This window comes from Oncorhynchus kisutch, linkage group LG24 (genome assembly GCF_002021735.2).
Source record: "Oncorhynchus kisutch isolate 150728-3 linkage group LG24, Okis_V2, whole genome shotgun sequence".
Taxonomy (NCBI): Eukaryota; Metazoa; Chordata; class Actinopteri; order Salmoniformes; family Salmonidae; genus Oncorhynchus; species Oncorhynchus kisutch.
In genome coordinates this window covers 21434939-21454902 of record NC_034197.2, presented here as the reverse complement: position 1 = coordinate 21454902, position 19964 = coordinate 21434939, and the positions used below count along the sequence as shown (strand labels likewise).

The following is a 19964-nucleotide window of genomic DNA, read 5'->3' as shown; positions in this document are numbered from 1 at the left end:
CCTTCCATGTGAAGCTGGTTGAGATTATACCAAGAGTGTGCAAAGCTGTCATGAAGGCTACTTTGAAGATTCTAAAATCTAAAATATTTTTGGATTTGTTTAACACTTTTTTGGTTACTACATGATTCCATTGTGTTATTTCATAGTTTTGATGTTTTCACTATTATTCTACAATGTAGAAAATAGTTTTCAAAAATATTTTAAAAACCTTGAATGAGTAGGTGTCCAAACTTTTGACTGGCACTGTATATTTATTTATATTCCGGACTCTGACATTGCTCGTTCTGATATTGTTTGTTTTGATATGTTTAGCATTTTTTAAACAGCCGAAACAGCTTTTTCCTGCAATCTATAACCATAATATTTATGCTTAATTCTGTGTGGGGGAAATGTGTATGTTTTTCTGCATATCTAAGCATACATCTTGAGCTGTTTTTTTAAGAAACTAAATATGCTTCTTTGCACATTGCTAAATCTGGGTAAAAGATGGAAAGGAATTGTGAGTCTTATTCAGTACAATGAGTTATTGCTTGCTTTAAAGTCTACCAACCTTGCCAGCAGGCATACCAGTTAGGCTATTTAGACAAGCTAGCTAATCTAACTAGCTAGTTATAACTTTAGGACATGGGGAACCTATATGGGCTAGCTAAAGCCAATAAAATTGCTAAGTGGCTGGTAGTATTACAAAAAAAACAACACCATTTTTAAACAGGACAAATCTGAGAGGGCACACACACCTCTGGTTATTGTACTGCTAGATATGGCTGCATAGTTGGAGCTAGAAGCATAAGCATTTCACTGCACCTGTGATAACATCTGCAAAACTGTGTTCGTGAACAATAAACTCTGATTTGATAACTGAAAAAGGTGAGTAAATACATTACTTGGCATCAAGCAACATGGTCAAATTTAAATAGTTAGACCATGCTGAAAAGTGATTGATTTATCATTAGTGGATCATTTTGTTTTCAAATGTTCTGCAGCTACTGAGAAAACTGTACACTACCAGTCAATTACCTCAAGAAATTTAGCTGAAATTACATTCAATAAACAAATCTACGGATAGTGTAATGACATAAAAGTAAATCCATTGTAGACTAACATTTTCTTCTCTTCTCCTTAAAGCTGGTTGATTAAACCACTGTTGATATTTGATCAAGAAACAACAGTGGGGTGAATTGTTTGGCAGTTGGGTAGGGAGGGAAGCCTGACAGTTAAAGAGATCCAGTCTCTTTGTACCTTCTTCTATCTCTGTCGCTTTTGTTTTACACCAGATGCTCTTCATTCGAGGTACTAGCTTAATGGCTTTTGACACACGCAGCATGTAGTGGTTTAGGGGTTTCCATGGGCAACACCCTCATCAGCACCTCTGACACTGCCTGGGTGACATCTCTGACTAGAACTTCCACAAAGAAAGTGACATCACTGGGTTCCTCAAAGACTAGCCTCCATGGAAGAGTAGCATGTCCTTTTGATGTGAATTGGTGGGGAAACGATCTTACCATGACGCAGGTATGGTAAGACTCATGATGATGTGGGTCCAGCCTTTCGACCGTGTTTGATCCTTCTTACAATCCAGACGTGATCAAGAAGTGGCACGGTGACAGGGCATGCTGCTGTGTGGCGTTTGGACCCCTATGTCAACGGATGTGCTCTAATGGCCACCTCCAGCTCGTTTCTCTCCGGTCGTCCAGTCGATGATGATGAACGTCAGGCTCATAGACATGAAGATGAAGCCCATGGCTGTAAAACAGGCAGCCTGAAACCAGCCAGAGAAAGAGTTGTTGGAATTCACCTTAGTCATGAACGTTAATTTTAAAAAAAGAAGAAAAAAAAAAGATCTTGACACAAACCGGGGTTTCGGAAGTTCTTTCCAGAACCCATTGTGATACTACCCAAACACTCCGAAAACCTGAGGATTGTGTGGAGAGTTTTAACAAACATGTCTAGACAATGGCAGGAAAATGAATGTCATGTGAAAACCTACCGTGATCTTTGGTCTTGACTTCATTGGTTCTTGTTCGGGGGGAACAATGCGGAGGTAGAATAATCCTGGGAGGATGAAGATCAGACTAGGTGCAGTGGTGGCCCCTGGACAGCCAAATGAGACAATGAGTTAGTCCACTGGTAAGTACTCTTGTATGAGGCATATGTAATGTAAACGGTCCTTCCTGTAGTGTTCAGGGTGATGAGGAGACATGGCATGTCAGGTTGATTGGTGAGTATGTAGAGAAAAAGCATCTGAGGCTAGATGGCAAGAACTGTTTTAACCTATACTCATGAGCATATGAGTGCTTTTTTTCGGGGTCTCACCAATGATGCCAAAGATATCTCGGATATTGGGCACAATGATTACAAGAACGTTGACCACGAAGAGGAGACACAGGGCGATGGTGATGTGGCGTGCCCAGTGGAAGGGTTTCTCTGGGAACAGGAGCTGGAGAATGGCTCTGCGAATCTGGAGAGAAAGAGGACTCAGGGGAGTATCTACAGTGAAACTTGCAACATGGCTGTCGAGTGTCAGTTATGAGGTATGTTTACTAACTAACTAAAAACACAATTGATGAAATTACATTCCATACACTTTCCTACCAATACCAACTCTGGGTTAAACAGAGATTATAGGGTGTACTGTACAAGCCAGCATCAGTTGTTCTAAGCATGACACAGTAGCTTAACATTTAGAGAGAAATTGATATATACAGTATCTAGGCTATGTTGGTTTTGAAATGCAAACAATCTTTGAAATGCAAAACATTGGAAGCTTCCTTAGAAATACAGTAATAATAGCAGGGGTTCACAAAATTTTTGGGGGCTGGAGATCTCGTGATAGCAAATTCATCATGAACCCCTTAAAATCAGAACACAACTCCGACTTTAGAGTGCGATAAAAATAGCATTCCGGGCTAACCAAGCCTCGGGCCCTGGGAAATAACATTTTAAAAGGCACCCCTCTTTGCAATGGAGAGGAAAATTAGTTAAGGTAATTTCCTGCAGAGAGACAATTTTGCAGTTTTAAAGCTTAAACTAGAGTGCATTTATGTTCAAAATGACAATTTTACGAAATACAAGAAACTTGAGTTGAAAACTGGATCATTGATGGAGTACTGTGGATCCCTGTGAGCCTCCCAAGCCCAACTGTGCATCTAAGGGTAGCCTATATTGTAGATTAATAATATTGCAGTGTATTGTATTGCACTCTCTAAACTTGTTTCACAGACCCATTAGCCAAATTTGTTTCATCTGTTGTTGCTAGCAATATTTATTTAGAATAAAAAGAGATCTTGGCGCAGAACCCCCTGTAGTACCTCCGCAGACCCCCAGGGTGGTTCCCAGTTCAGGAACCACTGAATTAGAGTAAGGTAATTAGAGCTAATGAGAGGAGGCTCTTACAGGAAAGAGGACCACAGGGACAGTAAGGGTGACTGCCACCAGCACGGCCACACGCACACACAGGATCAGGGTGTCCAGAGGGTCCACTTTGCTGTAGGTGTGCAGGAGCTCAGATTCCGTGTTCACTACATAAATATATATATGCACACACACACAAATTGAGTATCTTTTGAAATTCTGAAATCAATATTTTTTTCTGCAGCGTGAATACGACTAAAGCCGCCTTGAAGCCCTGGTCTTACCGTAGAAGGTGAGGTAACCAAAGATGGCAGTGAGGAGGTACATGACGAACATGCCCATGATGGACACATTAGCAATCCCTTGCATGCGCCTCTTGGTTGCGCTTTGGTGGAAAAGAAAGCAGTTTTTTATGTCTGTTAATGAGGTAGAGGGATTACACGACTAATGTTACATTTATTAAATTAAAAATGTCCCTTGATTTAATCAGAAGCCAACAGGTGTGCAGTTGAAGTCGGAAGTTTACCGTAGCCAAATAAACTGAGTTTAAATGTTTCACAATTCTTGAATTTAATCCTACTAAAAATACCCTGTCTTAGGTCAGTTAGGATCACCACTTTATTTTAAGAATGTGAAATGTCAGAATAATAGTAGTGAGAATGATTTATTTCAGCTTTTATTTCTTTCATCACATTCCCAGTGGGTCAGAAGTTTACATTCACTCAATTAGTATTTGGTAGCTTTGCCTTTAAATTGTTTAACTTGGGTCAAACGTTTTAGGTAGCCTTCCACAAGCTTCCCACAATAAGTTGGGTGAATTTTGGCCCATTCCTCCTGACAGAGCTGGTGTAACCGAGTCAGGTTTGTAGGCCTCCTTGCTCGCACACGCTTTTTCAAACCATAGTCTGGCTTTTTTTTATGGCGGTTTTGGAGCAGTGGCATCTTCCTTTCAGGTTATGTTGATATAGGACGTGTTTTACTGTCGATATAGATACTTTTGTACCAGTTTCCTCCAGCATCATCACAAGGTCCTTTGCTGTTGTTCTGTGATTGATCTGCACTTTTCACATCAAAGTACATTCATCTCTAGGAGACAGAACGTGTCTCCTTCCTGAGCGGTATGAAGGCTGCGTGGTCCCATGGTGTTTATACTTGCATACCATTGTTTGTACAGATGAACTTTGTACCTTCAGGCATTTGGAAATTGCGCCCAAGGATGAACCAGACTTGTGAATGTCTACCATTTTTCTTCTGAGGTCTTGGCTGATTTCTTTTGATTTTCCCATGATGTCAAGCAAAGAGGCACTGAGTTTGAACGTAAGCGTTGAAATACATCCACAGGTACACCTCCAATTGATTCTAATTATGTCAATTAGCCTATCAGAGGCTTCTAAAGCCATGACATAATTTTCTGGAATTTTCCAAGCTGTTTAAAGGCACAGTCAACTTAGTGTATGTAAACGTGTGACCCTACTGGAATTGGGATACAGTGAATTATAAGTGAAATAATCTGTCTGTAAACAATTGTTGTAAAAATTACTTGTCATGCACAAAGTAGATGTCCTAACCGACTTGCCAAAACAATAGTTTGTTAACAAGACATTTGTGGAGTGGTTGAAAAACAAGTTTTAATGACTCCAACCTAAGTGTATGTAAACTTCCGACTTCAACTGTATGTGTTCTACTGTAAATTAGTATCGGTAAAGAAGGATAAAGGTCGTCATATCAACATGGTGATGTGTGAAGGGAACAAATTGGGGGTTCATATTGTTTTATGAACTTACTTTTTGAGTTCAGTGTAAATGGGAAGCACCTCAGGGTGACAAACAAAGGCGAACGCCAAGATGGGGATGGTATACGCCGTCTGAATACCATATAAAGGATAAGTTCAATTAGCAGCATTGCACAAGGAGTGCTTGAGTAAACTCACAAGACAGTGTGGACATTTGTGCCACGCTGGTTCTGCTCTGCTTCAATACACATGGACAACCAGTTGCACTGGCTGTAAGATGATATGAGCATGGATTCACAAACTCATTAGCATATTGAATGACATGTGCTCCAACTGCAAATAGCTCCTAACCTTATGTGGTTGTATTGTAGCAGAGTAAGAACCTAAGAGCAGAAGTGATGTGGAATAAACACTAAAACATATTTTAACCTCCTGGTTTATGGTGAACATTTTGCCTTTGCACTGTCCCTCCTCTTCCATGGTGGTGTTGATAATTGTTGTGTGATTGCTGCCATTTGGCACCAGGGGGCAGGGGATGTTGAACTTCTTGTATATGACCTTGAGAGAGAGAGAGAGAAAGAGAGAGATAAGCAGTGAGATGTCAGCAGAAACATATCAATCCTCTATAGCTGACAACCATGATCACATTTTTTATTCATTTTTTAGAACCTTTATTTAACTAGGCAAGTCAGTTAAGAACAAATTCTTATTTACAATGTGCGCCACCCTATGGGACGCCCAATCACGGCCGTTTGTGATACAGCCTGGAATCAAACCAGGGTCTGTAGTGACGCCTACAGCACTGAGATGCAGTGCCTTAGATCGCTGCGCCACTCGGGAGCCAAATACCTATCTCTAGTTAACTTGTGAATTCCTGTCCAAAGCCTCATTCATTCTTCTGCTTTTGCTAAGTGATCAAGGTCAACGATAGAATTTGTCACATTAACAATGTACCTTTCTGCGGTAAGGCATTTTAAACAACATGCACAGTAGTGTAATCTAGGATTGTGCTCAAGTATTCAAGCAACATTGAACAGTTTCAAACATTTTAACATATTACAATATTAAAATAATAATTTGGCCAAATGTGGTTAATTTATGATGTTGCCCTCCCCCTTTTTCTTTGTATGTCAACATAATCAGACAATAACCTATTTCAGAAAGTTAACGTATCCATGTTCATAGCTCATTTCACCATTGTACAACAAGGCCTGGCTGGCAGTGAGTATATGAAACAGGAGCGAACATGAAATGTTTTGTGAGGTAGAGTGGCACAAGATATAAATATCTCCTCATAAATTGTCGAGGGCACATTAGTACCACAGTCTTTAGTCATGACTCATGCCCTAAGCTGTTAACACATTAACAATGGTAAAGAATCACTAAAAACAGAGCATGGACAATGGAAGTCCAATCATCAGGAGGTGAAAAGCATATGCCGCATCAGAATATAATATTGAAATGTATGATTGCTTGTATAATATATATTGTAATATAATACAGTATAGACATCCATCATCAGAAAGTCACTCACCGAGGAAAGGAAAAAGACCATGCAGGTGAGGGAGAAGCCACTGGTGTAACCCAAATACCCTGCAAGATGCAGTCGAGGATTGTTACTACAACAAAAACAACAAGCATCCCACATCCCAACTGACAATGTTTGGCTTCCAGGACACGTCTGCTCCTGGCCTAAAATAGATCCTTCACAGAGCAGAGTCTATAGTCATCCAAATGTTTTGTTTTATGAATAAAGAGGCGCTGACTGAAAGATTGACAGCCAGTGAGGTCATTAGCAGCCATGAGGAAAAGTCAAAGGTCATTATGAGGTCAGTCACATACCCAGTTGTCTCATCAGGGCAAGTGGGAGGATGACGCACACACTGACGATGATGATGAGGTAATTCCCATTCAGGAACCAATCTCTAATTTAAAACATAAACAAAAAAACAAAACGTAGCCAGACACAAAAGTTAATTAATTCTAGGTTCATTATGGCCTTTAATGTAGACTATACTAGGAAACATACTGTTTAGGGGCAATTGATGCAATGTTAGGTAAAAATGGCTTGTGGTTCTGGTGGGATGGCGAATACAGTTTAGGTACCTGGGGGTAAGCACTGGAGACCTGGGGATAGACGTAGGGATCGTAAGGTGCGGCATATTTTGCTGGTCCATGTATAATGCATTAGCCAATCCTGGGTTTTAGCACCAAATATTGGGAGGGTGGACTCGTTTGGGATGGCAGTGAAGAGGAAGGAGGATGGTACAATGAACAGATAATAAAGATTGGATGGGGGTGAAAGTCCAGTCCTAACTATAGGAGTTTAGCTCTGATTGGTTCCAGAGAGGGATCAATCAGGAAAGAGTGATCTGGGCTTATGGGGATTTTAACAGCTAGCTTGTTGCATGTTACACCCCGTAAATATTTGTATTTATTTTATTTATTTAACTAGGCAAGTCAGTTAAGAACAAATTCTTATTTACAATGACGGCCTACACCGGCCAAACCTGGACGACACCCTATGGGACTCCCAATCACGGCTGGTTGTGATGTAGCCTGGAATCAAACCAGGGTGTCTGTAGTGACGCCTCAAGCACTGAGATGCAGTGCCTTGGACCACTGCGCAACTCAGGAGCAGTGTTTTTGTGGACAAGTAACCTTGTCAAGAAAAACTCCTGGCCTTAAACATACATCAGTAAGTGTGCCGTAGACAATAGTCCTCATGTTAGTTTGCTGCACTGAAAGGTGTGGAAAGGTGCTGCTCCACTTACCCAGTGTTTGATGACAAGCCCAGGAAGGCTTGAATGACCAGAGGTAACTCATACTTCACAATGAAGAGGTAACTGGACATTGCTGGAGGAGATTAAGCATATTTCAGAGCTGTTAACTTCTATTATCATAAGAAAACACAGACACACCCTGCCCATTTTACCTGTATTTTAATTTTCCTAAAAATGCTTAGCAATATCACACAAACATTGGAGGAAAACTTTCTGTCAAGAACCACTAAAACTTTCATGAGCCATTGTCACGACTTCGACAGAAGTCGAAGCCTCTCCTTGTTCGGCGGTGGTCGACATCACCGGTCTTCTAGCCATCATTGATCCATTTCATTCATTTTCCATTGGTTTTGTGTTGTCTTCCTACACACCTGGTTTCAATCCCATTCATTACCTGTTGTGTATTTAACCCTCTGTTTCCCCTCATGTCTTTGTCAGTGATTGTTTGTTATTCAGTGTTGTGTTGGTTTTTGTATTGGTGTGCGACAGGTCCTTGTACCCACTTTATTTATTGTTACATTTAGTGTTTGGAGTGTGTTTTGTTTATTTGTTATGAAATACTCCATTACACTCAGTTTGATTCTCCTGTGCCTGACTTCCCTGCCACCTATACACACGACTCTGACAGCCATGAAATCCATGAGTGCAGTGAAGCCATGAGTGCATTTATATTTGCCCATGTGGTTCTCTTCAAAACAGATACTATGTGCTAGTGCTAGTGGGTGAATATATTACTGTAGGGGCAAAACGTTTTTGCACTTTTATGGACAGAGGGTCTTATTCAATCAAACTCAATGACCCAATTCCTCATCCTAGGTACTTACCACCAATGTTGTGAAAGGTTATAATGACACCCGCTGCTATTTTTCCTGGGTGTCCAAAAGCCCGGAAGCCCAGCTGTTCATACGCACGAATACCTGAACAGACAAACAAGATGTTAGTCTGTTAAAGAGTAGACATGGGACAGGATCTATATGCCATGACATTAGAAGACACTGTTATCTAAAGCAACAGTGAGTGCATACATTTTTGTACATGTGACACCAGCGAACCAACAACTACCAATTTACAGACAGCTTGGATCATATGGTGGATCCCTACTTTAGGTTTGTCTATAAAAAAAGCTGGGCATTTCTGTCAGGCATTTGTGGAGGGGTAGAATCACAGGTATTTCAATGGTCCAAATGCAGAGGGAAAGTTTGTTGACAGAAAAGTAAGTTAACTTTTCTCATATTGTTATGATTAACTTTGTGATTCAGCTTTCAATTTGTCTTTGATTCCTAAGGGTGATCCATAAGTAACACATACTCACCCACAACTCCAGCACTCTTAAGCAGGAGGTGAACCGAGTAGCTGGACAGACAGGCGATACATGTCAATAGGATTCTGCAGAGCACAAACAACTGACTTAGAGGTTTTGGAAAGGTAAACAACATAATTAATTTCATGTGGATTCAGCCAATGTTAAAATAATGAATCCCATGGTCAGCCCACCGCTTCACAGATGCATCAAACAAAGAAAGTCAACTCTACAAGAATAGGCTGCCCTCCTGTGACAGCAAATTGATTGGCACAAAACACAAATTACTTATTCATAAACATTTAAACAATTCTTGACTTCTGACTGGACCTGACGTGAATCTGAGCATCCCAACGTGCAAAGCATGCTGGGGAGCCATATCTGTGGTGTGCTCACACCCAAGCTATGATTCATCAGCCAACTCTTTGCTATATTCAACTCCTGAAATCTGATTTAGGAGTCCCATGTGTCTCAAATCTCACCATAAAAATGACATATGGACACACCAACGCACACCACTCTTCGCCACTGTTCTTTTAACCATTCGAGCACCGTAAAAGTTAAACATTACGTTAGATGACTACTTTTTCATATCATTTTTGTCACGATTCCACTGTAGTGTTTTGGTAACATTGTTGCTATGTGTTGTGCAGTAACAGTGTGTATCAAACCATTTTGGGAGGATCTGTGACCTTTTGACAACAACAAAAAATACGAGACAAATAATCCCCCCCCCCAAGTTTGTCCTGCCAAGAGCTGTGTAATATTTAACTTGGTGGGCGTGTGTGTACTAATTTGTCTGTTGTCACATCAAGGAATCACATAGGGACATAATGTGTTGCAGTACTTACATAAAGAGAACGATGCCTGTGTTTGACATGGCGTACGACAGTCCCAGAATTCCGCTCCCCATTATGGCGTTACTGAGGTTAAAGACGGACATTCCGAAAGAGGTTTTCCCCTCAAACTGCCAAGGCCACAAAGACATGAATGTCCGTTGTTATAACTCCTCATGATGACATTTCAGCATAAAAAGGATGACTGCCAGCTCCAAAGCTGTTGCCATAGTTCTTCATACTCACATCTGTAAACTGGGGCTTCTTGGTCCCATCACTCTTATATGGTAACATCTCCTCTTCCTCTTCCGCCCGCGGGATACTATGAAGTCAATCAAACCAAGGAAACATAAAAACTATAAGGTTAAACAACACTCAATTTCATCAATGTCCAACTTCAGCCAAGCAAAGTATCATTATAATCCATTGGGTGCTTGAAAATGCTGTCCATGAAAGAGTACTGTATCCATTTAAGTGTTTAAAATGCATCTGAGGTAAACTAGTGTTTACAAAAAGCCTGGTATTTTTCCAGGTGTTCAACACAAATATGATACCTTTTCTGCAAAACCATAATGACAGTGGATTTCATTTGACTTGTTTAATCTGCTCAAAATAGCCGAACAAACATAACAATACATTTCTGTGCTAAAAAAAAAACAGGGCAAAAAACTAGTTGAATCAACATTGTTTCCAAGTTATTTCAATAAAATAAATCAATGTGGAAAATTTCCTATTTTTTTCTCCCAACTTCTAACCTAAATCAAATGTCATGGTGAAATGTTTTTTTACTTTCATGTTGAATTTGCATTAGTTGACAACCACCACAAGACCATGTCAAACTAGACTTTAGACAATTCATCTACACAAACAGTGACAAATATAGGGTGGTAATAGTCTTGTCTGTCAGAAAATAAACACAAATATCCTTGGAATTTGTGGAATTTTGGTGGCCTTTTTGAAATCAAAACACTATCATGCACACAACTGGCGGAATGATATTATCATACATGCCAGGTAGCAATATGTGCAGTCAAATAGGACACATACCCATTTTCCAAAGGGACGAAGCCATGGTGGTGACCATTTGATATCTTTTGGAGTTCCATATGGTTTTTTGCTGATACAAAGAGGGCTGGGTGTGACTGATGGTTCTTCACTGACTGGAGGAAAACATTGAAGGATTCACAAGGAGGCTAAAGTTCCAATCTGAAAAAAAGAGAAAAAGATGTACCTTAGATAAATGAACAACTTATCTTTTGGATGTCATTCCAGATGATAGACAGAAAAATGTAAACAGTCAGGTTTGACGGTTTGAGGAATTTGCACGTTGCAAAGTGAAGCCTAGACTCTAGGGTAACTGTGGGAGTTGTCAACTTGTCTGTCACTATGGGACCACATGTCGGCTTCCCACCAGAGGAATCCATAGCACCACTCTCTCCCTGCATGTGTCATTTCATTTGACGGCTCAGGTTGCATTGCCAGTAATGAGACTCCTGACTACTTTTGAATTCCTTCCAATAGAATTCCATTACTCTTTCAGTAGGGTTTGGTTTACTTGGCAGATCTACCTTGAAGTCCTTCTGCATACAACTCATAATTGATGTAACACTTTCCTCCATTACAAAATTAAGTGCAGATTGTCAGGGCCAGTTCTTTTTTTGTTTCAATCAACTCACGTTTCCCAGAAAAGGGATGTAAATCTGATATAAACTAAACCTGGAAGCACTGTGTTGCCATCACAGACTTTATTGTGAACACAAACTTTGTTGTACACTGTTATTTATCAATCTTTTATTTATTCAGGTGAGTGCCATTGAGGTAGGAATCTCTATTTTTAGGGATCCCTGGTATTGGTTTAGGATTTCACTCTTGTTCATCTACACTGCAGTGTTACTAAAGTATAAGATACCTACCAGCCCTATGCCAACTGGTGTGCCAGCTGGGATTTGACATCATTACAGACGAAACTGGCAAACAAGAAATGTCACAATTTGCTGAACAAATAGAGTCATATGAGGCTGCTTACGCCTTCTGATACATTGACACAAGAATTACAGTGCCTTCAGAAAGTATTCACACCCCTTGACTTTATCCACATTTTGTTGTGTTACAGCCTACATTTCAAATGGCTTAAATGTAGATGTTGTGTCACTCATCTATACACCCCATAATGTCAATATGGAATTATGTTTTTTATTTTTTATTTTTTACAAATGAATAAAAAATTAAAATCTGAAATGTCTTGAGTCAATAAGTATTCAACCCCTTTGTTATGGCAACCTAAATCAATTCAGGAGTAAAAATGTGCTTAACAAGTCAAATAATAAGTTGCATGGACTAACTCTGTGTGCAATAATTGTGTTTAACATTATTTTTGAATGACTACCCCATCTCTTTACCCCACTTTGGATGGTGTATCAATACACCCAGTTACTACAAAGATACAAGCTTCCTTCCTAACTCGGCTGTCAGAGAGGAAAGAAACCGCTCGGGGATTTCACCATGAGGCCAATGGTGATTTTAAACCAGTTACAGAGTTAAACCGCTGTAATAAGAAAAAACTGAGGATGGATCAACAACGTTGTAGTTACTCAACAATACTAACCTAAATGACAGAGTGAAAAGAAGGAAGCCGGTACAAAATATAAATATCCAAAACATGCATCCTGTTTGCAATAAGGAACTAAAGTAAAACTGCCAAAAATGTGGCTAAGAAATGTACTTTTTGTCTGAATACAAAGTATCATGTTTGGGGCAAATCCAACACAACACATCACTGAGTACCACTCTTCATGTTATGGGCATGCTTGACATCAGCAAGGAATAGTGAGTTTTTTTGGACAAAAAGAAAAAGAATAGAGCTAAGCACAGGCAAAGTCCTAGAGGAAAACCTGGTTCAGTCTGCTTTCCAGCAAACACTGGGAGACAAATTCACCTTTGAGCAGGACATTCACCTAAAATGCAATGCCAAAAATACAGTGGGGAGAACAAGTATTTGAAACACTGCCGATTTTGCAGGTTTTCCTACTTACAAAGCATGTAGAGGTCTGTAATTTTTATCATAGGTACAGTTCAACTGTGCGAGCCGGAATTCTTACTGGCTGGTAGGTGATCAAATACTTATGTCATGCAATAAAATGCTAATTAATTACTTAAAAATCATACAATGTGATTTTCTGGATTTTTGTTTTAGATTCCGTCTCTCACAGTTGAAGTGTACCTATGATAAAGATTACAGACCTCTACATGCTTTGTAAGTAGGAAAACCTGCCAAATCGGCAGTGTATCAAATACTTGTTCTCCCCACTGTACATGAGTGGCCTAATTACAGTTTTGATTTAAATCAGCCTGAAAATATATGGCAGGACTTGAAAATGACTGTCTAGCAATGATCAACAACCAACTTGATAGAGCTTGAAGAATTCTTTAAAAAATGGGCAAATATTAGACCACCAAATTGGCAAAGCTCTAAGAGACTTACCCAGAAAGACTCCCAGCTGTAATCGCTGTCAAAGGAGAATCTAACATGTATTGACTCAGGGGGTTGAATACTTATCTAATCAAAATATATTTGTGTTTTATTTTCCATTAATAAAAATGTTAAATTTAATTTTGTGTGGATCATTGACAAAATTGTATCCATTTTAATCCCTAATTGTAACACAACAAAATGTGGAAAATCTTAAAGGGGTGTGAATACTTTCCGAAGGCACTGTGTACAACAGGATAAGGCATGTGGTCCTTTATCAAGCTTTGTCAGTTGTGTTTGCCCACTGACAAGGCAATGTTGTATTTTGTTATCTTATAGCTAGGCTACTTTTGTTCTCAGTGTGCTGTATTACATACAATAGTCTTTTCATTCAAAAACATGGTCTGACTAGCCAAAGAAAATATCCAAGTATATCTGAACTTTCAACGTGTAGGCCTATGCTTAACTCATGACTAATGTTCTTTGTTACCCCCACACAAAAAATATATATATTTTATTATGGCTTGAAAGTACAACCAACATACAGTATCTTGGATAAAAGCAGCCATATATCATAGTTACTGCTTTTGAAAGTAAGCTTTTCTGTTTGACCTTTACCATAGAAAACATTACTGCTTCTTGCAACTTTAAGAAACTGTGTTGCACAATGACCCTCTAGAGGAAATATGTGTTTTCTAGTACAAGTGATGTGGGATGTTGGAATTCACATTTAAATGCACGCCAGAAGTTTTATTAAACCCTGGGATGGATACGTGGCTCACTGGGTCCAGAGATGCAGTTTGGAGTAAATCCAGGTTTTTACCACCAGTTGCTAGAGACATCAGCCTTGTAACCTACCATGTCAAACGTGAGTTTGATAAGGTTCGACCACTCGGACATCACATGGCACATCATGTGCTTTTCAAACGTGACTCAGGTAACGGGTTCCCTAACACGTATTAGACCTTTTCTGAGAGACACATGAGGATTGGATATGATTAGATGATTTGTCAGAATGTGACTTCTGATGACTCATACTCAGGTCACACTTTATTTGGATAGTCCGGATAGTCCATCTGTAGATGCTCTACAGATGGTCATACTATCAACAAACTACCTGTTGATAAGCAACTGTTGATAAGAAACCTGTTAAGGTTACGGTTAGGGTTAGGATTAGAATAAGGGTTAGGGTAAGGGTTAAGGTTAGAGTTACGGCTAGGGCTAAGGTTAAGGTAAGGGTTAAGGTTAGGGTTAGGATAAGAGTTAAGGTTAGGGATAGGGATAAGGTAAGGGTTAAGGTTAGGGTTAGGATAAGAGTTAAGGTTAGGGATAGGGATAAGGTTTAGTAGATAGTTAGTTGAAATGTTACTGATAGTCTGTAGAGCATCTACAAATGGACTATCCAAATAAAGTGTTACCCTTTGATATCAAATCAAATGTATTTATATAGCCCTTCTTACATCAGCTGATATCTCAAAGTGCTGTACAGAATGGGTATTGGTAAATTGATATGGGTAAATTGATATGGGTAAATTGTACTCCAATTATGTCCTATGGGGAAACTCTAGTTTCTATATCAATAATACCCAACAAGTTTCATCATCAGCCAAACGTTAAGATCTCCAGTACGCCTTCACGGTCCGGTCCATCCAGTGCCACCTCCACACACCAGCCCTCCGGTGGCAGCTCCCCGCACCAGGCTTCCTGTGCGTGTCCTCGGCCCAGTACCACCAGTGCCAGCACCACGCATCAGGCCTACAGTGCGTTCCACCTCTCCAGCGCTGCCGGGGGGGGGGGGGGGGGGGTACTGTCACACCCTGACCATAGTTTGCTTTGTATGTTTCTATGTTTTGGTTGGTCAGGGTTTGATCTGAGTGGGCATTCTATGTTGGATGTCTTGTTTGTCTATTTCTATGTCTGGCCTGATATGGTTCTCAATCAGAGGCAGGTGTTAGTCATTGTCTCTGATTGGGAACCATATTTAGGTAGCCTGGGTTTCACTGTGTGTTTGTTGGGTGATTGTTCCTGTCTCTGTGTTTTGCACCAGACAGGGCTGTTTTTGGTTTTCCACGTTTATTGTTTTGTAGTGTTCGTGTTTATCTGTTTTTATTAAACATGAATCAATATAACCACGCCGCGTTTTGGTCCGCCTCCACTTCACCCCAAGAGAACCGTTACAAATCCAGCACATATCATACTACACACAAAATAAAATATTTGCCACAGATTTGTGATTGGTTTGGTTATGCAGTTTGTAATAGAAATATCATGTAGCATCTCAGTTTGAAAGCCAGTGAGATTTGTGGGAGCCTGCATCTCATGTGTTCTATCGACAGCGATGCCAAACCATAATTCAGGAAACAATGTCTTGCGAGGAAATGTGTGATAAAATAACATCAAAGTCCTGATATAACTATTACTGTGCTATTACATTTAGATAAGGATTAAGAAAAAAATTGAATATATCTGCAGAGCCTAAACCTTGATGGAAAGGACACCAACATTTAGAAAAGCCATGTGTGAAATCACACCAGTTCAATGGAAAAAATAACTGACGTACATTTTGTGTCTGCCGCAGAATGTCACCCTTATTTTCTAAAGGTCCAATGCATCTGTTTTTATCTAAATATTAAATCATTTCTGGGTAACAATTAAGCACCTTAATGTAATTGTTTTTAATCAAAATTGTAAAAACTTAACAAAAATAGCTTCTTCACAAAGAGCAAATTTTGCTAGGACTGTCGGAGTGGGGAGGGGTAAATGGAAAACTGGCTGTTATTGGCAGAGAGGTTTGGAATTCTCTTTCTTATTGGTCTATTAAGAAGGCAGGCCAAAACTACATGCCACAAAAACAGGCTGAGATTTCAGACTTCAAAACAGCTCTGATTTCAAACAGCTCTTACACTAAAGAGCATTATCATAATTTTCACAATTCCACAGTATTATTCCAACCTCGTAGTGTGGAAATATATATTAAACACAGAAAAATCTAGTTTTTGACTGCACTTGGTCTTTAACGAATCTACTAAACCCCCCAACACATTTTTCATTCGGAACTGATAGACATTAGACCAGAAGAGGTCATGTACTTCAGACTAGCTGTCGCCATTGGCTAATGGGGATCCTAATAAATCAAAAAATCCTTACACACACCTCCCCTGAGAGAACTGGTTATGCTAATGCAGAGAATGTAGCTCTTAACCTATACCAGGCAGATTTTTATGAACAACTTACCCCTTTTAAAAACAGTTCATTTTTCTGTGTACTAAGATCTGATTCAGGTAAAAATCTATCCACACTCTCTAGTGAGTCAGTCAGTCAGTCATTCCGTCTATATATTATTTACTTAACCTTCTCAGCACCCAGTTGAAGCCCTTCGGAAAGAGTGAGTGTAGCAAGAGATAAAGAGAACGATAGAGAAGAGGAGATAAAGGGAGAGTGGGAGTTTTCAGTTACAGTTCATTTAGTAATACCACTTCACTATTTATTTTTCATTCATCTTTAATGCTCAAAATATTTTACATCTGTGTGTGTGTGGGGGGGGGGGGGGGGGGGGTGGTCTGCAGTTCCCACACCCATTCCACCAACATTCCTTTCTCTGTCTCTCTTCCTTTTCACATTTCTACATTGCTATGTTACATGTGTGATTTTTCTCCTCGCTAAGTCGCTCCCTCTTCGGCTAAAATCTTTATTCTAATGCATGAAGAGCCCCTGGCAAGAAGGGTCGGGCAAGCACATTCTTGCATTGCGTGTTGGGAATCAAACTCCAGAATGTCTTTCTACTGAGTTATCATTTCACACCAACACAAAATGTTTCTAAAACAAATCAACACACAACCTTCACCACTACTACAAACAAACACACACACAAATGTACTGGTGACCCATGCACACACACGCATGCACACAAACACACATGATCTATTTCTAAACATATTATCTACATTGATCTTTCGTTGAAATGTAGTCTTTTTCTGATGTTTATGTTGGATGTTTTAGGAAGTTGAGTGCTTTTCCAGCCACAGCGGTAACCAATACAGCCAGGAAATCCTTTCTCGGTGAAGAAGGAGGATCTCAGGTTAAAAAGGTCTAAAATTAAAGAGGTATTTCTGATAAAATGTCTGTTTTAATATTTAGATGAAAAGCTAAACAAGCTAGGTTTCTTATATGATGGATTATTGACTGACCCATCAGAAAACACATAGCTTAATCTGTAATGGGAAGAAAAAGTTAATAGTGGGAGTTCCATCAACCAATCCTGCATAGTTATGTCCGAGAAAGCCTGTTGAATCGTGCATTCGGCCCACAGAAGAACCACAAATATCTACCACCATGTGACGGTAGTTTGAAATGGTAGATAGACATTGCAACTTCCCTGTATTACTGAAGCTAGTATTCAACTATTTATATGTTTCCAATGCTTAGTTGCTGAGTGAGAGAAATAAATGTGCCTGAAGAATAAAAGGGAAAGTATATGGCACAGCAGAGCACAGCACATAAAATACTCTCTGACCCCATCTTTTCTGTGCAATAGAGGGGTGTCTACATGACATATTATGCAATAACCTTCAATTTTTGTCTTACTTTCTATTGGCTGATTAAGAGGTTGCTATGCAGATTATGTAAATACAATTTGAGGAAGAGCTATAAATTATGTTCTCTAATGGTAGGTGATTGTTGCATTTATTAGACAAAGTGAAAAAATGGGTTTCTTGCTCAAACAACTGAAGTAGCCAGCTAACCTGCTGCTTATAGTTGCACTAGGGTCGGTAGCAGAAGCCAAAGCAACCATTTTGTAAGGTTTGTGTTAGCTAATCAGCTCCTTTGTTGTTCAACGTGACATGCCATTTCATAATAGCTGCCGTTGCTACTGCTAGCTAGCATGAGGACGAAAACGGCAGTTTACTTCAAAACGTTCAATCTTCTCGTTGTAACAGTTGGAATAATGGGACAAAATCAGAGTACAACACATTTGTCATCCCTTGATTGAAGTACGTTTTCCGAGCTATATCTCACCCCGGGCTCTGTGGTGTCTTATTATACACAGGAATGCTGTCAGACCCCAGTGCAGCTGTAAGGAAGTGTGCTGGATCCGCTGGCTAACAACTGAAGTAGAAGGCACTCCATTGGACACTAGTGTGCAGTAGACACTCAATTATAAAAATAGAGTTTATTACAGATCCATAGTTAAAAACAAACTGATATTTCAGTCCGAGGCTTTTGCATTTACAGACAAAGAATGAGTTCAGGATCCATGAGTGGTGGGTTTGATTCACGTTAAAAAACAGTCAGACCAGAAAAATATTAATCAATCATTACACTTAACTATAAAACATGATGTTCTGAGCAATTCCCTAAATATATTATCAGTCACACAAAGGAGACAGTGGCCACTGAATTTGTTTGTCAGTTGTAAGCTCACTACTTATCACGCTGTCTGTCTTTGACCTTTCTAAATTGACTTATTCAGACCAGTGTTCCAACAATTCATATATATATATATATATATATATATATATATCCACATTCATGACACTGCTCAGGGAAAATGTAATCATAAAACTGAATTATTCAAATAATGTTGTGGAAATCAAATTAAGTAGTACTACTGACAATGACAAATTCCACAATGCTACCTCACAATGCTACCTCACAACAATCCCTACCGATGTCCACCAGTGGAATTTCAATGGTATTTTACCCTTCTTGTCAAGTTCCTGCTATGACCCCCACGTGGCATAGCAATACATAGAGCAGAATAAAGGAATGTTCTATTACCTTCAGATGCAGAGAATGTAGAGTTTCAAAGACAGAGAGTAAGTGAAGTGTGTCCTGAGAAGAAGAGATGTTTTCTTGGCCAAGGTATTGTTTTGCCCAATTGTAATTGGCTTGAGTTTATAGCCAAGAAGAAAGAGCAGAGTGTCTGCTAAGAGTAAGGGAGAGGGTTAGGGGGCGAGCACATATAGAGGAAAAGGCACTAAAAGGGAGGGTTGTTCAAAATGATGGTCTCAAGTTTCTTATGATGTCACACATGCTCACTACTTTGCTGCTGTCAAAACCAGGCGGTCAGTGGCCTTTTCTCGCATCAATTGCTCCATTGGGAATCTATCACATTTGGAGGAGGCACACTCAGATACACTAGACCCATTGAAGTCTGCTGATAGGACAACAAGTCATTCTTACATGCCCCCCTTTTCCAAAAAACTGGCAACATTGGAAATAAATATGGTTAGGTGATCAACCTCTGGTTGCTTAAGCGTCCAGCCCAGTGGTATGAGTTACATCATGCCCCCCTTATGAAATACAGTGGAAAGGAAAGGTAAACCCCAAGGCTACATGAAGCTAAACTCAGAACTCCTGAAAGCAGTCAAACGTTTTAAACTCAATAGAGTCGTTAAGACAACGCTGCATCCAAACACCAGATGGCAGAAAATGAAAGTACTCCCATGGTTGTCATTCTGATTCTGATGAATCAGGGATAGTGACTTTTGTA

General features: G+C 39.7%; 1 protein-coding gene across 1 annotated transcript; it reads right to left on the bottom strand.

Annotated features, from left to right (window-relative positions):
* Window positions 1-761: 761 nt before the first annotated feature.
* slc38a5b (solute carrier family 38 member 5b) lies at window positions 762-19429 on the bottom strand. Its single transcript, XM_020459414.2, has 16 exons — window positions 19250-19429; window positions 11050-11208; window positions 10249-10324; window positions 10018-10133; window positions 9179-9252; window positions 8691-8783; window positions 7858-7939; window positions 6926-7008; window positions 6618-6676; window positions 5513-5641; window positions 5136-5215; window positions 3636-3736; window positions 3394-3518; window positions 2314-2458; window positions 1988-2091; window positions 762-1759 (listed from the first exon to the last, which is right to left on the bottom strand). The coding sequence occupies exons 2-16, from the start codon at window positions 11106-11108 to the stop codon at window positions 1655-1657; spliced, it is 1431 nt and encodes a 476-aa protein (XP_020315003.1). The 5' UTR covers window positions 11109-11208; window positions 19250-19429; the 3' UTR covers window positions 762-1654.
* Window positions 19430-19964: the final 535 nt, after the last annotated feature.

Excerpts from the sequence above, each read along its gene's own strand:
- slc38a5b (XM_020459414.2), bottom strand. The coding sequence starts at position 11,108 with ATGGAACTCCAAAAGATATCAAATGGTCACCACCATGGCTTCGTCCCT. Across the intron at positions 10,325-11,049 it reads TTCGTCCCTTTGGAAAATGG|TATCCCGCGGGCGGAAGAGG; the intron begins GTATGTGTCCTA and ends TTGACTTCATAG. Across the intron at positions 6,677-6,925 it reads TGCCCTGATGAGACAACTGG|GGTATTTGGGTTACACCAGT; the intron begins GTATGTGACTGA and ends TGCATCTTGCAG.